We start from the raw sequence: 14987 nt of genomic DNA on the forward strand, positions 1-14987 counted from the left end.
CTCCTCTCCTCTCCTCTCCTCTCCTCTCCTCTCCTCTCCTCTCCTTCTCCTCCTTCTCCTCCTTCTCCTCCTTCTCCTCCTTCTCCTCCTTCTCCTCCTTCTCCTCCTTCTCCTCCTTCTCCTTCTTTTCGGGACATGTTGCCATACTTGCTCTACCTGCTGTACTTCTGCCCCGGCAGCTTCTGCCTCTTCAGAAGTAGCTGCCGTTGGTTTCAGAGGCGTGCAGTCAGTGCCAGCTATGAGTAGGAGCATGTGTGAGCGTCTGCGGAGCGGCTCCAGTAATTGAGTCCTTGCTGCAGTCCTGGTATTTAGTAATTTCCGCCTTCATTCCTCCTGCGCTCACGAAGGCGGCGCTGGCTGGGCCGCTCTTTCTGAAGTCTCTGATGCAACGTTATCTGCATAGGCAGGGTACAGGGAGCGGACTCCTGTTCCGGGTGCCAGTCATAACCCCCGGGGAGCGGCTTGTCAGCGAGCCAGGGCTTTGCTGGGTTTCTTTGCTGATTGCATTTGAATGTGGCCACTTTAATGTACCCTTCATCTTCCGTCCCACAACTTGTTTGGTGAAGATGAGTTGAAAGCAAAAGTGCTTTTTGATGCCATGATGAGAGCTAGGAACTTCTCCTCTGATAAAAACCCAATTAACCAGCTTCCTCATTCTTCACCCAAATGGGTTGGTGCTCCGCAAATGCGGAACATCCTTGTCCTGTGGACTCGCAAGGTGCCTTTGAAGACATTGGAYGTCTGGGTGAAACAAAGCCACCCAAAGCCCTGGTGACATGGTAGGTTTCAAAGATTGGCTTCACTTCATGGATACCTGCAGCTGAGGGACCTCTGAGGCCACTTCTGCTTTTTTCCCAGGGATCTGTTGAGGTCTGGAAGTGCCCCAGGTGGGAGATGGAGTGGGTAACGTGCGGATGGARCTTGGCGTGATGCCCAAGCAGTGAGATGTGGGTGGCAGCCCTGCTGCCCATGCTGGCCATGACAACCTGCCGGGCTCATGGGAGCTGCTGGGCCAGGGCGGCGGAGGTTGGTGCCGTCCTGGTGCCGGTGCCGGTTCCGTCCCTGTGCGGGGCTTGTGCCCCACGTCCCGGGGTGGTCCGGGCAGCCTATGCCGTCCCACGGAGYGCAGGGGCTGGCGAGCGGGAGGTGCTGCGAGCGCCGGGTGGGAGCTCGAGCCGCCCCTGGAGACAGGAGGGCCTCTGGCAGGGTCCGTCTCAGGACTTCAAAGCCCGTGCGCTGGACATGTCARCCCCGAATAATGGCCCTTAGACAACACACGGTTACTTGTCTTGGACGCTTGTCTGAAGACCGTGACCAGAGTAAATGCGATTTTGTTGAGCCCTGTCCCTTAAGCCTCTGCCTCTTTTCTCTTCTCCTCCTCCCTCCTGACCTTTTCGGCTCAGAGTTGTCCCCATACAGCCCCTGGCAGCTGATCTCATAGCTCAGCCTTTCATGGCCCTAATAGGGATGAAAAGCCCTATCAGAAAGGGCCTGTGTCCCYGCACCCAAGCAGGAGGTGAAGAGGCAGCACTTTGATCTGCTCCTGGGCTTGGGCAGGGGCCCTGCCCAGAGCAAAGGGCAGAGCCGGGACCGGGACACGTTAACTCTGTGGCTGCTGGCAGCTCCTGGGTCCCTCCCAGGCACCTTCCCAGCTCCCTCCGGACACCCAGCTGGGAGAATCCTTCGTGGTGGCCGTGCTTGCTCCGCAGCGAGCTCGGGAGCCTTCGGCTCATGTACACCGGGGCTTCCCTTCCGCAGGGAGCGCGTGCGGGAGCCTTGCGTGAACCCTGGGCAGCACAGAACATTCCCTTCGCACCTCCGAGATGGGACAGAGCTGAAGCAGTCGGTCTCCTTCCGTGGCATCAGCTGAGATGTGCTCTGAGCCCCTGCAGCTCCTTTTGTGCCTTCAGCCCCCTGCTCTTCCTCCCAGCCTCCCCGTCCCTGCTTCCTCTCAGCACGTGGGAACAAGGGTGCAGGGACCTTCCAGAGCTGCAGATGCAGCGCGGTTTGTAGTTGCAGTTGTGCCTTGTGGGCTCTAATGGGAGCACTGAGAGCCCCCTCTCCATGGCCAGCTGGGCCAGGAGGGACCTGGCTGATCCCTTCGGGTGCCCTCAGCTCGGCAGCAGCGCTGGTGCCAGCCGGGACCTTCCTCGGGAGCAGTGGGGAACCTTAAAGCACAGCTCTTTTTATAGACTGAACTTTGAGCAAGCGCTGCGTGGGTTGGAAGAAGCCTTCGGCTTGAACATTTGGGCAGGAGGAAAAAGAATCCCCGTGTATAGGAGTGTCTGGGAAGGCAGTGCAAAAAATGAGCACAGGGAACTCCCTCCTCTTTTTTTTTTTCTATTCAAATAACTGCTTCTTCATCAAGACCCTCTCCCCGTGGCCTTGCCTGGGCTCCCCATTGTAGTCCCTTCATTTTGGCCGTGTTTGTGCCTGCGATTCTTCCCGGTCTCCAGGGAGCCGGCAAAGGTCAGCGGAGGAGCTCGCGCGCGGGACTGGGCCCGTGGGAGCCCTGCGGACGCGCTGCCGTGGAGCGTGGGGCTCCCTCGTCGGGGTGCCCGGAGCTGCGGGCGCCGCCTGTTCGGTTCCCGGGGAGCTGCTCGGTGGGGATCGTTTAGTAGCATCCGCGTTGGGGGGTTCTGCAGGGCCCTGTGTGGGGGGCTCCCTTGTCGAGGCTCTTTGCTCAAGGGCGCTGGCGCTCGGCTGCGGCGCCGTGCAGGTYGGCAGGATGTGGGTGCTGATGAATCACACCGCGGAGCCCTTTCCCGTCTTCTAATTCCTAGGATCTGGGTTTCGGCACGCTCCCAGCTGGCCTGCACGGGGACGGCGYGGACTACGCGTTTCAAAGAACTAGCTGGAGCTGCTGGTTGAAGCTCCCTTGCCCGAGGAGCGATGGGTTTTCTGCTGCTGCTGTGTAGCCAGRGTGCTCCTCCATCCCGCGAGCTCTTAGCAGCTAATGGAGCTCGAGTGGCACCTGGCCCGTCCTCATGCGGTGCTCGTGCCCGACGTGCCCACGTTCTGCAGCCCAGGAGCCGCCTGCCCGCAGGTGGGCACCTCGTGGGGCACCAGGGTGCCCTGCTCTGTCCCACGGGGCTCCACGGACCTGCGCCCGCCGTGGTTGCTGCCCAGCCCACGTCCCGGGTGCCGCTGCGTGGCGGGTTGTGCCAGGCCTCTTGGTGAGGGTGTTGTCGAGCTGCTGCTCCMCCTGACACGGGTGCAGTGTTGCGAGACTTGTGAGTCACCCGTCGATGCTGCTCCAGGCCGGAGACCGATGGCAGCTCCGGGCTCGCCTCCAGCAGCGGGCGGCCGCGAGCCCCGCGGCCGCTGGGCCCAGAGCGCGAGGAACACCCGCTGTGTGCACGGCGCCGAGTCCCCCTCCTGCTCCGCCTCCCACACGGGTGTTGGGGCTCGTCTCTGGCCCACCGCAGGCTCCTTCGCCTCTGTGCTCGGGCCAGGAATTGCACCAATGTAAACGTTGCTGCTGCCAAGAGATTCCTGCTGTTTGTGCAGCGTTTACCTTGAGCTGTAGCTCGCCTTCCTCCTGGCTGTCCCACAACGTCCCTCCCTGGTGCCGAACGCGCTGCGCATCTTCAGGCACACTCCCTTGCGTGTCACCCGGCCAGGCCAGACAGATTTAACTTCTTGCAAATCTGCACATAAATCAGCCTCCGTGCTCCCCAACGGCTCGGCCTGTGCTCTGAACCACCTCCAGTTGGGTGTCTTTGTGGAGATGAGGAGGCTGAAGCCGAACGCGGGGCTGCAGCTGTGGGTGCCGCACGGGATGTGGGTGTCCGGCGGGTGACGGACGCTGTCCCCGCGCGACGCCTGTTCCCTTCCCTTCCTACCAGGATTGTCATTCAGTCGCAGAGTTTTTGCTACCCAAACAAGGAGACTGACGCCCTGTTAAAACTCAATAAGTGCTTCCCTCCTCTCCAGGTCCCACTGGGACCCGCAAATGGCTCTGGCCAAGCATCGAGCGGGGAGTTACATGGCTCTGCTCTGATCTGTAGCTAACTCTTGGGACTGCCATGGCGTTTTTGCAAATGTTTTTTCTCCTGTATTGATGCCGTCCTTATGTTGGAAGGGGAAGGGACTGTGAGAGGGGCTTTGTGTTGCGCCCTGGCCCCAGCAGAGCTGCGCGATGAAGGGGCTGCTGGAGCAGGGTGGCGGGGGCTTCTCCAGGCTTTCCTAGGGGACTGCTCTGTGCAGAAGGGCCCGTGCGGTCCCAGGGCTTGCGGCTGATGGAGGAGCCTTGAGGAGGTTGCCTGCGTTGTAGCTGTGGCTCTTAATTGTGGTGCTAATTGGCACTGGTTATAATTTTTCAATCAAAACGCTGTTATTGTGGGAAATTAAGTTTTCAATTAAACCTACTCGTGTTAGCTCTTTCCGTGCAGTGTTCCGGTGTTCCCGGCTCGCCGCCCTCCTCCCTGGCGCCGAGCGGGCCGGGTAGCCCCGCGGCGGCAGCGCTCCGGCCTGGGAACGGACCGCGGTGCCGGGGAGGCGGCGGCGGTGCCGGCGTCGCCGCTTCCCTGCGCGCGGAGCTGCTGCTGCCAGGGCCGTGTTGGCCATGTCCCCCCGAGCCCACGCCGCACGGCTTCCCCGCAGGCTGTGGCATTTCGGGATACCCCGAGCCCCCCGCGAGCCCCCCGCAGTAAATGGTGCCTTTGTGTGGGGCAGCAACTGGCCGTGCAGCCGCGCGCTCGCTGCCCAGCTGCCGCTCCCCACGCGTGCTGACAGCTGGAGCGCGCCGCGGTGCGCGCAGAGCTCCCGGCTCGCCCCGGGCCCGCCGCTCCGGCCCTGCCAGGTGAAGCCATAAAACCACCTCGGCTCGAGGCCGCCAGCTGCTCGCGGGGCCCGCGCCGCCGGCGCGACCGCCCGCTAACGCCCTGGCCGCTCCTGTGCTGGGAACGGGGCAGGCTCCGCTCGCCCCGCAGCCCCCCGCGCGCTGCACACTGCTGCCTGCCTTCCTGCAGCAGCCCTGGGGACGGCCTTGGAGTCACAGGATGGTTGACGTTGGAAGAGGCCTTCAGAGATCATCTAGTGCAACCCCCTGCACGTGCAGGGACACCCAGAGCACRGGGCACAGGGCTGCGTCCAGGTAGGTCTTGAAGATCTCTAGGGAAGGAGACTCCACAGCCTCTCTGGGCAGCCTGTTCCAGGGCTCTGTCAAGGTATTTTTCCTAAAGTTCCTGCAGAACTTTTGGAACTTCAGTTTATGGCCGTTTCCTCTAGTGCTGTTGGTGGCCACTACTGCAAAGAGGCCGCCCCATCCTCCTCACTGCCTCCCTTGAGGTATCTATGGACACTGATCAGATCCCCCTCAGCCTCCTCTTCCTCAGGCTGAACATCCCCAGCTCGCTGAGCCGTTGCTCACAGGGCAGATGCCCCAGGCCCCTGCTGATCCCCATATCCTGCTCTGGAAGCTGGACCGTGCTGGAGCTTGAGGYGCTCGGGGCCGCTGGCAGCGTGAGGTAGCGCGTCCTGGTGTGCGCGTCCTGGTGCGCGTCCCCCGTGGGGCCGCATGACTCTTGCCGTTCGCAGGCGCCCATGGGGACAGGCCCTGGGGACAGGGGCAGGCTGCCCTCATGCCCTGCCTGGGACCGGTGCCCGTAGCGCCCGGAGGTGCCCGGCTCTCCGCTCCCGGCTCGGCAGCGCGGCGGGAAGGGCTGCGCCGCTGCAGCTGCTCTGCCCATTAGCCATGAGATCAATAGGAGCTTAGTGCTGGGGAACCTACTTCTCGCGTCTTAGCATCTGGCCGGATAATGGGCTCTTTTCTTGGAGAGTAATTACCCGCCGGCTCCCCTTCGCGAGCTGCGAGACCACTTGTGTCTGAAGGGCCTCATGTTCCTGCGCTCAGAGCTGCTCTTAACCTTGCCGAGGTGGCAGCTCGTCCGGCCCCGCGCGAGCGGGAGGGCCCGGCCCGGCACAGGCCCCGCTGAGGACGGTCGTGTTGGGGCCAGCAGGGATCCCACGGGAAGGCTGCAAGATAAAACAGCAGCGCTTGAGTCCCAGAGGTGAAGAGGACGAGGGGAGGATTGCAGGGCTGGACCGCGCCGTGTCCGCGCGGCGCTTGGCTGGAGCCGCCTGTACACAGATGGAAGAGCAATTAAGAATAATAAAAGGAAAGAGACTTGGATTTGCTACAGTCTCAGCACATTAATTGTGCTTTGGGGTCCAAATCATAACGGAGCCCTGCTGAAGGGAATCCAGAAGAGAAACCAAATGTCTCRCTCCGTCCAAAGCTGACCATTTAAGAGACCCTTGCCTTTATGTGCTGCCAGGTATTACTTCCAGAGCTGCAGACCTGCCAAAACCAAATTCTTGTTTGAAATATTTTTAGGGGAAGAAGAAAAACTATAGTGACACTGCTTAAGTACTAGTGGTGGGAAGGCAGAGCCTGACGGATGGSCCGCGTGCGCCGCAGGGGGCTCGGGGCGGGCAGCGCGGAGCGGCGCAGCCGGCGCCGGATCCCGTCCCGTGCCGGGGCCCAGCTCTGCTGTCCCGGGTCCTGGCTGCCCTGCCCGGCCGGCCTGGCGCTCGGCGGCTCCTTGGGCCGCTGCCCGGGGCTCGTGGCGAGCTGTGCCAGCCAAGCCTGCCCCTGCTCCCGCGCAGCTCTTCTGAATTGACACGCAATTACATGGTTAATAGTATCAATGTTAAATCCTCATCACTCAGCGGCCTCAGGCTTAATGCTTCATTAAGGCAAAGGCATCTAATAGCTCTCCGGCCTGGGAGCTGCGTTTTCTTTAAGGCCAAGCAGAAGTCATTTGTCTAGAGGCTGCTTTTGTTCTCCGGGTCCGGCAGAGGAACGAGGAGTCCTCCGAATTGGAGAGGATGGAGGAAGGTGCCATGCYTGGCCTCACCCACCTCACCCCGGTATTCCCGGGATATGGACACGGCTCGTGCCAGAGGGCCCTGCCCAGGCCCCGGGGGGTTCTGAGAYGGGGACATTGGAGCAATCAGAGCATCCCTGGCTCCCCTGGGCCCCTCCTCGCCTCCCGCGCRCCCTGCAGCAGCGAGGAGCACGTGGGGAGCACGGCCTTGGCCTTGCGCCCGCTGGGCCCCGCTCTGCTGCACATCCGCGCGGCGCTGCTTGTCTGTGTGCGGCGTCGTGGATCTGCCTGATGGCACCATGCTGTGCTCATGCCCGGCCGAGCCGCGCCAGGGCCTGCCACATCCTCATCTGGGGGCCACTGCGCTTCCCTGGCCGCCCTCCTCCTCCTYTTCCTCCTCSTCCTCGTCCTCCTCCTCCTCGCTGCGTCGGCGGCTCTTTGGGAGCTGGAGGAGCTGGACCCGCCAGCGCCGTGTGGAGCTGCAGGTGCTGCCGGTTCGAGCTGCTCCCCAGGCCTGGCCTGTTCTGCTCCTGGTTTCTCTCCTCGTCGTTTCTTCCTTTTCTTCACCACCGAGCTGACATTTTTAAAGAACTACCCATCACGTCCCCGGCGCGGCGTCCCAGCAGTAACGTTCTCGCTCCACCCTGCCGTTGTGTGCGTATCATCCTGCGCGTTGCTTTGCATTCGTTAACGTTAAGTTTCTTCTGCCATTGGTAACCAGTGGTCCCGCGCTACGCGGCACTTCCCCAGGTCTGCCGGCTAAAGGATCATGAATCCTTCGGGATCCTTGGTGAGGCTCTCCATGTGCTCTCCAGACCGCCCGCGGGGTTGGAGCAGCACGAGATCCTGTCCCGGGTCATCCTGCTGATAAATCTTCTCCTGTGATGGAGACAGGAATCCTGAGAGAGCCCTGTCTTTCACTTCCAGCTTCATTTTCTARGTGCACTTGTTGGAAGTACGTTTTTCAGCTGGAATATCTTTATTTTCGTGTTTGTCTTCCTCGGAGAGTGCTAATAAACTCAGAGGGGACTTGGGTTGCACTGTTTTATCTGCAAACGTGCTGCCTTTATCCTGGTGCAGGAGTCTGGCGCTGCGCAGCCCCCGCGTCGCTTCGGGGATCTCTTCACAAGTGACTTGTTGCCCATCATTTTGTGTGATGTTGGCTTTCTSTCCTGGTATTTTTTTATTTTTCTCCCCCAAAAGCCCTCTCTATCGATACCTTGATTTGAAGCACTTTATTTGGGGTATCTCACCATTAAGAACGACTCTGATGTATAAACATCCTGCCCTGCTGCCTAATGAATAGTGATGATAATAATTTGTTTAGCTTTTCGGCGGTGCCCTCGCTCGCTTAAGTGTTTGGGGGCCCCTCCGAGGCTCGACCTGCCTTCCTGCTCCCGAGGCCTTTGCAAAAACTGTTACCCTGAGATCCTGAGCGCCCAGTTCCTTCGCAAAAACAGCTTAGCTCTTCTAAAATGTTTGTATAAGCTTTCCAAAAGTTACACTGTCTCCTGTACTAATTTGGATGTGATTTTAACTTTTTGAAGTGCGGTCTTTTATGCTGAGGATCTTGCTTTGCTTTGGTTTTGGCCTATTCAGGATATATATAGAATTTAGTAGTGTATGTCCTTGTTTCGAGTCTTTGTTTGGAGAGGCTATATTAGCGGCTATCTCCATGGTTTTTGCAAGCATTTTACCCTTTTAGCTGTCCCTTTTCATGTTCCTTCAAGTAGCTGCTTCATTTTTTTTTTATGTGGTTCCCTTTTCAAAGCTCCTTTCTCCCCCTCATAATTATCATGACAGAATAAGAGAGGCTTTTCTGTAGGCTCCTTCAAAAAGTCTGCTGTGTTCTTTGGGGAAAAGCACCCTCAGCTGAGTCCTCTTCAGCCCATTCATGTGATTCTTCAGCTAGCACTTCTTCATGTTGTTTTATCACTTAATATTTTGCCCTATCCTGACATAATGTTTGTGTGGTTATTKTGGAGAGGCTGAGGCCTCCATCTCGTCCTGCTTTGGCTGCATCCCTGCATGGAGCCCCAGGAGCTCGGTGGTGACCAGCCCTGAGGACATGGGGAGTGAAGACATGGGCAATGAGGAACCCTAATGCTGTGTTTAGGCTTCACGCCCTTTCTTATATCATTAGGGTGCTTTCTTTTTTATAAGATCTCCTAAGATCATTCAGCACCCGGTGTCTGCAGGTGGGTTTGCCTTCCTCTCTGCCTTTATTTAAGTGGCCCTGTGCTCTGAGTGTCCCTGCTGGAGCAGRGCGTTGGGCTAGATGATCTCCAGAGGTCCCTTCCAGCCTCAACCCTTCTGGGATTCTGGGATTCTGCCCTGTCAGCTGCCCTGACTGGTGCTGCGCTGGGGAACGGGGTCTTGAAAGCCCCGCAGTGTGGAGGACCAGCCAGCTCTGTGCCAGCGTCTGCTGGCGGGCGGCCTCCGCGCCCTGGGAAGTTGTCGATTCCTTGTTTTATTCCAAAGCCGGTGCCTCTGCACCRGGAGGATGGAGACACTCTATTCCAGTCCAAAGCAAATGCTGAGGCTGGTTAAAAGCTTCTCCTGAATGCGTTTGGGAGGAGGTGGCGCAGGTTGGATCCCTCCCACTCCAGAGCTTGTCCTCCAAGGATTTGCTCCCAAGGAGCTTCCAGGAGGTTTCTGAGCTATTCGAAGCCTSTTCCGAAGCGCTTGCCCCTTTCCAGGGGGACGTCCGTGCAGGTTCTCCGTGCGTGGCGTGGGGTTTTGCTGACACGGGGCTCCTGACCGAGCGTRGCCAGTGAATCCCAGCGCCAGGACACACGGCCTCGTGTGCCGGGCGCTTGGCAAGGGAAGCGGCCGCCGCCGGAGAGCTGATAACTCAGCACATGTCCGAGCAGCTTGCTGATGAGCAAAACATTCGCTGGCGTTTCACACCGAGGGCTTATTTGCACGCGGAGGTATGTGGAAATGCCTCCGATTGCTATCTGAAGCGCTCGGAATCCACACGGGCACGTAATCCTCCGAGCTGGCGGCCGGGCACGGCCACGTAGCGCCGCAGCCGCCCGCGCCGCGTCCCTGCAGCGAGCTCCGGGCTCCGGGCAGGGGCCCTTCCCACAGGGCACGGGCAGCCTTGGGAAAAGCTCCGTGCCAGCTCAAGGAAAGAGCTAATGCGAATTTAACTGACTTCTGCCCTGCAATTAAAGCCGTCCAAGCCCACTGGGGCCCTGCGTTTACATTCTTTGCTGAGGCGCAGGGTGTAATTATATCCGTATAATGCAGGCTGCGCATGTGCGCGCGCTCGCGCTGCTGGGCAKGGAGGATGTGCGGGGAGCCGGGCGGCCGCGGCGTCGCCCCCAGCCCTGCCCGCAGCTTTGCCAACAAGAGCCCCCAGCGGGCAGAGCCCCCCGTGCTCCGGCCGCCGCTTTCCTGCTCTTCCCTCTCAGCTTGCGCCCACACCGCGCACGTTCGGGGCTTGTTTGCCCGGGTGGGGAGGCTTGTTTGCCCGTGYGCGGCCCCCCTGCTCCGCGGCGCTCTCCTAGGCGAGCCGCAAGCGACCGGCGCAGAGCGGGGAGCTGAGCCCTGCCTCGCTCGCCAGCCGGGGAGCCCCGGGCGGCCACATTTCCACGGCGCGCAGCTATTTTTGCAGCTTTCTCCTGTTACATTTCTTGGCGTCCCCCTGGATGACTCAACGCGCCTTTTAGGCGGAGGCTGCCCAAGCACAAGCTGGGGAGCTGCTTCGCGCCTGCTCRCTCCTTGCAGAGCCTCTCCAATGGTCTGTCTCTTTCCCTTCCAGCCACCTCTAATGGGACTCTGGATGGCCTGGAGAACCGCGAAGGAGGCGTCTGCCAGACCCGCTCCATGAAGATTGTCATGAAAGTGGGGCAGGGTGAGTAGCCGTGCGCCCTGGGCTGCGCGCCGGGCGCAGCGCCGACGTGCCCCGTGCAGCCTTGGCGCTGCAGAGACGCCCTGCGCAGCCCTTGCCAGGGCTGGCGGCGCGCTGCGGGGCCGCAGGGTCTGGAGCTCCTGCAAGGGCTGCGTTCCAGGGCTGGACACTTGCTTTTGCCCTGCTTTATCCTGGGGTGATGAGCAACAGGGAGCAGAAAAGCGAGAGCTGGTTTTGTTCCTTCATAAGATTATCAATTTGAATTGATTTTTTTTGTTTCAATATTAAATGGTAAAARCCTCTAGTTCACAGCACACCATAGCATACCCGTCCCAGAAGGAAGCCCCGTTTTTCCTCTGYGCATATCAGAGGAATAGAGAAACCCTCCCAAGTCCTCTTTTGTCCAGACACCATTACAGAACTGTTGCTTGCACTTTTATTTCCAGTATTCCCAGACTCCTCGTCCACTCCACCCTTGAACAGGGCAACATGTGTCCTTCAGAAAATATTTAATATCGTGCTGGGTGTTGCAAAGCACTTGCTCACTGCAGTTTCACAACCGGTTGAGACTCTGGACATGTTTGTAAGAAGAGCACTTGGATGCTCTAATTGCCTAACAAAATGTGCCCATCAGGTTGACTTTGCTGCAGGGGAGCAAGGAAGAAAAGCAGTCTGGAGGAGGCAGAACTAAGTGGATTTGGAAGTTATCCTCAAATTGCTTAACTTGAGTGATGCAATTTCCAACAGCTTCATTTTACGGCAGCCTCTCTGTTCTGCTGTGGAGCTGAACCAGGGCCCCTATTCTGGCATGTTGTTGTTTCTGGATCTCAGGGAAACTGAGGTGCAGCCAAATGCTGCTTTGAGCCAGAAGGGCTCCCGAGTTCATTCAGCAGAACTTCGCTTTTAGGATCTTTCCCTTTTTTTTTTTTTTTTTTTTTGTCGTTGATTCTTGGGCAGTTAGTGCCTTCGGATTAGAACGCAGTAGTTGCCACTTCTCCCTCCCCTTGTGTTCTGTGGCCGAGCTGCAAGCTGTAGGAGCCGCAGCGGCTGCACGTAGTCCGTGCCCTTCCCAGGAGCGCCCGCCCCGCTCTGTCGGTGCCGGGACGGAGCCGGGAGCGGCGGCCCCGCTGCCTTGGCCTGGGCTGCCTTGCGAGGCTGAGGCCGTGGCCGGGGATCYGCCCGATGTGCAACGGGGGCTCCTTGCTTTGGGGGGCCCAGGGCGCCGCAGCGGCTACACGGAGGCTCGTGCCGAGCGCGCGCCCGCAACCGCTGCCCCCTTGGCACCAGCACGTGCCCTGGCCAGGCTTGCTGAGCTCGCTCCTGCTTGGGGGCCTCCCTGCGAGCTTCCTTGCCCTAGCCCCCCAGCCCCGGGACGCCACGGGCTCCTTGGAGCAGCCGTCTCGCAGGCAGAGCTCCTGGTGGCTGCTTTTCATTATTTTGTTTTCACTTTGGGGCCAATATTTATAATAAACAAAAGAAGGAGCGCTGCAGTCTTGGCAGACGCGCTGCCTTTGTGTTCGCCCTGCTGCCCGTGCTGCAGACCCACGCACAGGGGTTCGGCAAGCACAGGGAGGGAACAGGACCGGGAATCCCTTTCCCTCAAGAACAGGAAGGCTGCAGCTTTGCTTTGCACCCGTGTCCCTGTCGCGTGCCTTCAAGGTGCTTTTCTTTCACAGTACTGCTCAACTGCACTTCATTTTGCCACTTGCTTCCCGGGCGAGTGCCCTTCTGGCCAAGGTCCCTGTCCTTGTCCTTGTGCTCTTGTTGGCCAAGTCCAGCTCRGGAACCCATCTCTCTTGGTGGCACTTGTGAAGGAGCTCCTGACGTGTCTGACTGTGGAGAACCAAGGGTCCCTGGGTGCTGGACGTGGCCTGGGGGCTGCAAAGCCCACAGCCGAGCTATCCTGGAAGGAGGGATGGCACCGCATTGCTGCCTCCCGTGGCAGGATGGAGCTCCCAGCGCTGACAGCCACCTGTGCCTTCTCCTTCAGTCCCTGCTTCCCCGGGGATGACAAGGCTTGTGTCTTGATCAGGAGTATCCTGCCTGATTGAAATGCCCCCGTTTTGGGCATTGGGCAAATGCCCAGTTTGGGCAGAAAGCCCTGGGCAATTGCTGACTGCGCTGCCAGAGGTCCTGGGGAAACGCATGGTCCTGCCCTGGGGGGAAGCTGTCGTTGAGGTGGGGAAAGAGCCGTTGTTGTGAAGGGTGAAGGGCGGTTCCTCACCTGGCCCCTCTCTGTCTCCCCAGACCCGAACGCGGTGATCCCAGAGCAGCTGACGACGAGTCGGCCTAGCAAGGAGTCYGACAACACAGTGAAGATCGTCACGCAGAGCCCGCGCCACAGGGTGCCCGCGGTGGAGGAGCCGGGGAAGCCAGGTGGGTTTTGCTGARGACGTCTCGGAAAAGGGGACGGGGCCCTGGACACCCCTGGGCCCAGCAGTTTGGCCAGYACCTGCTGTCCGTAGGAGAGAAGCAGCTTCGGGATGTGCTGCGGATCCCGGGGGATACAGCGCCCTTCAGAGCAGAGTTTAGATCTSTTGCTTGTAAACACAGCGCAAGTTTCTGCAGTCTCTGCTCAGAGCTTCCCTTGCTTTAACTCTGCGGTTTTTGACCAAAATGCTGTGCTTTGCAGCACTGCACAAGTGGTGAGCGGCTCTGGGAAGGCTCCCGGCCGTGTTTTCCCAGCTGCTCTCCAGGCAGGCAGTAGCTCTGCAGAGGCGAGTGCTGTTCCAGCCTCTCCTCCTCCTCCTCTCTTTGTGACCCGTCTGTTCTTCGAGGTAGAAATGAGAGGGCTTGGAGGAGTTGAGGTCCTTGGGTGTTTGAGCTGAGCTAGTGTGAAAGCCCTTTGAAGGTGGTTTCCTGAGTTCCTGACCCTGCTGAGAGAAAAGTGAAATCAGATGAAGCCGGGAAAAGTTGCTCTTTTCTTCTCCTGCAATATAGACAGTCAAGTGGCCTCCCCTCGGGGGCCCGGGGCTGCCACGGAGTGGGGGTCAGGAGAAGGTGGGGGGTCAGTAATAGGATATTGCGGGTCTGCAGGTATCAGAACCCACTTTCATTAGAGCATTTGAGTCTGTTGAGGAGAGCAAGGGCTCCTGGGGTTCGCCCTGATTATAAGCCGGATATGAACTGCATTCTGTCTCCTGGCTGGCCTGGAGGCTGTGAAAAGAGGGAATGCCAGGGCAGGGTGAGCGAGAGGACAGCCCGAGGACCTTCTTTGTGGCTCTCCAAGGGTGTCTGCCCTGTGAGGCCCTAATCGTGGAAACTGGGGTGAAGGGACTCATAGACGTGGGCTGTTCAGTGTATGAGGAGGGAGGAGGGAGCCGAGGCTGCTGTGCTTCTGTCTTGGCTGCTCTTCCCTTCTCCTGGAGGCAGGGCCTCGACGCCCTCCTCACCCAGAGCAGGGCTCGGGGTGGAGGACAGGAGAGGGGCACAGATCCGTGGGGAGCAATCCATGCACGGCTGCAGCAGGGAGCCCGGCTGCTGGGATGGGACCTCCCCGGACACCCTCGTGCAGGGCTGCTGCGCCGGGCTGTCCCCGCGCGCCACGGCGGGTTGCTCTGCGTGCTCCTCTAACGCCCCTCTCCCCTTGCACYGCAGGGCCCGTCAACCAAGATGGGCAGGAAACCCAAGGTCCCAGCGACGGGTTCTTTGGCTCCAAGGTTGCGATTTTCGCGGCGATTGGTGCTGGCTGTGTCATCTTCATCCTCATCATCATCTTCCTCGTCGTGCTCCTGATCAAGATCCGCAAGCGGCACCGGAAGCACACGCAGCAGCGGGCCGCAGCCTTGTCCCTCAGCACCCTGGCCAGCCCCAAATGCAGCGGGAACGCGGGCTCGGAACCCAGCGATATCATCATCCCCTTACGGACTACAGAAAACAACTACTGCCCTCACTACGAGAAGGTGAGCGGGGACTACGGGCACCCCGTCTACATTGTCCAGGAGATGCCCCCCCAGAGCCCAGCCAACATTTACTACAAGGTGTGAGGAGCAGCYGCGGCAACCGGCCGATGCAAGAGCCCGGGAGCGCGGCGGGCGCGGGGCCCCGCGCTCGTGCGCCCGCTCCGCGGCGGGGCAGGCGGAGCGACCCCGCGGCACGGCGAGGGCAGCAACAGGGGCTGGCGCCCCGTGGGGGATCGCTGGCTCGCACGCTCCCGCTCACCTCCTCCCCTTTGTATTTAGTTTTGTAGTTCTCAGCTTTTGTAATCCCCAAGACTCGAGGGTGAGCCTTCGGCATCCTCCTCTTCTTCTCCAGACTGCGTGCCGGCGCTGGCGGCGCCCGCGCRGGCCCCGTGC

At 59.8% G+C, this 14987-nt stretch overlaps 1 protein-coding gene across 1 annotated transcript in view; it reads left to right on the plus strand.

Annotated features, from left to right (window-relative positions):
• Positions 1-14752, plus strand: part of EFNB1 (ephrin B1) — a gene marked incomplete at its 5' end in the record, with an annotated part of 56135 nt that extends 41383 nt beyond the window's left edge. Inside the window, 3 exons of the mRNA XM_026054677.1 lie at positions 10603-10695; positions 12940-13068; positions 14290-14752. Of these exons, the coding sequence (XP_025910462.1) occupies positions 10603-10695; positions 12940-13068; positions 14290-14678 (611 nt within the window). The remainder of the gene's footprint in view (positions 1-10602; positions 10696-12939; positions 13069-14289) is intronic.
• Between the last annotated feature and the right edge of the window lie 235 nt (positions 14753-14987).

The sequence above is a fragment of the Nothoprocta perdicaria genome, unplaced genomic scaffold (genome assembly GCF_003342845.1).
Source record: "Nothoprocta perdicaria isolate Ctin4 unplaced genomic scaffold, notPer1 scaffold_124, whole genome shotgun sequence".
Lineage (NCBI taxonomy): Eukaryota > Metazoa > Chordata > Aves > Tinamiformes > Tinamidae > Nothoprocta > Nothoprocta perdicaria.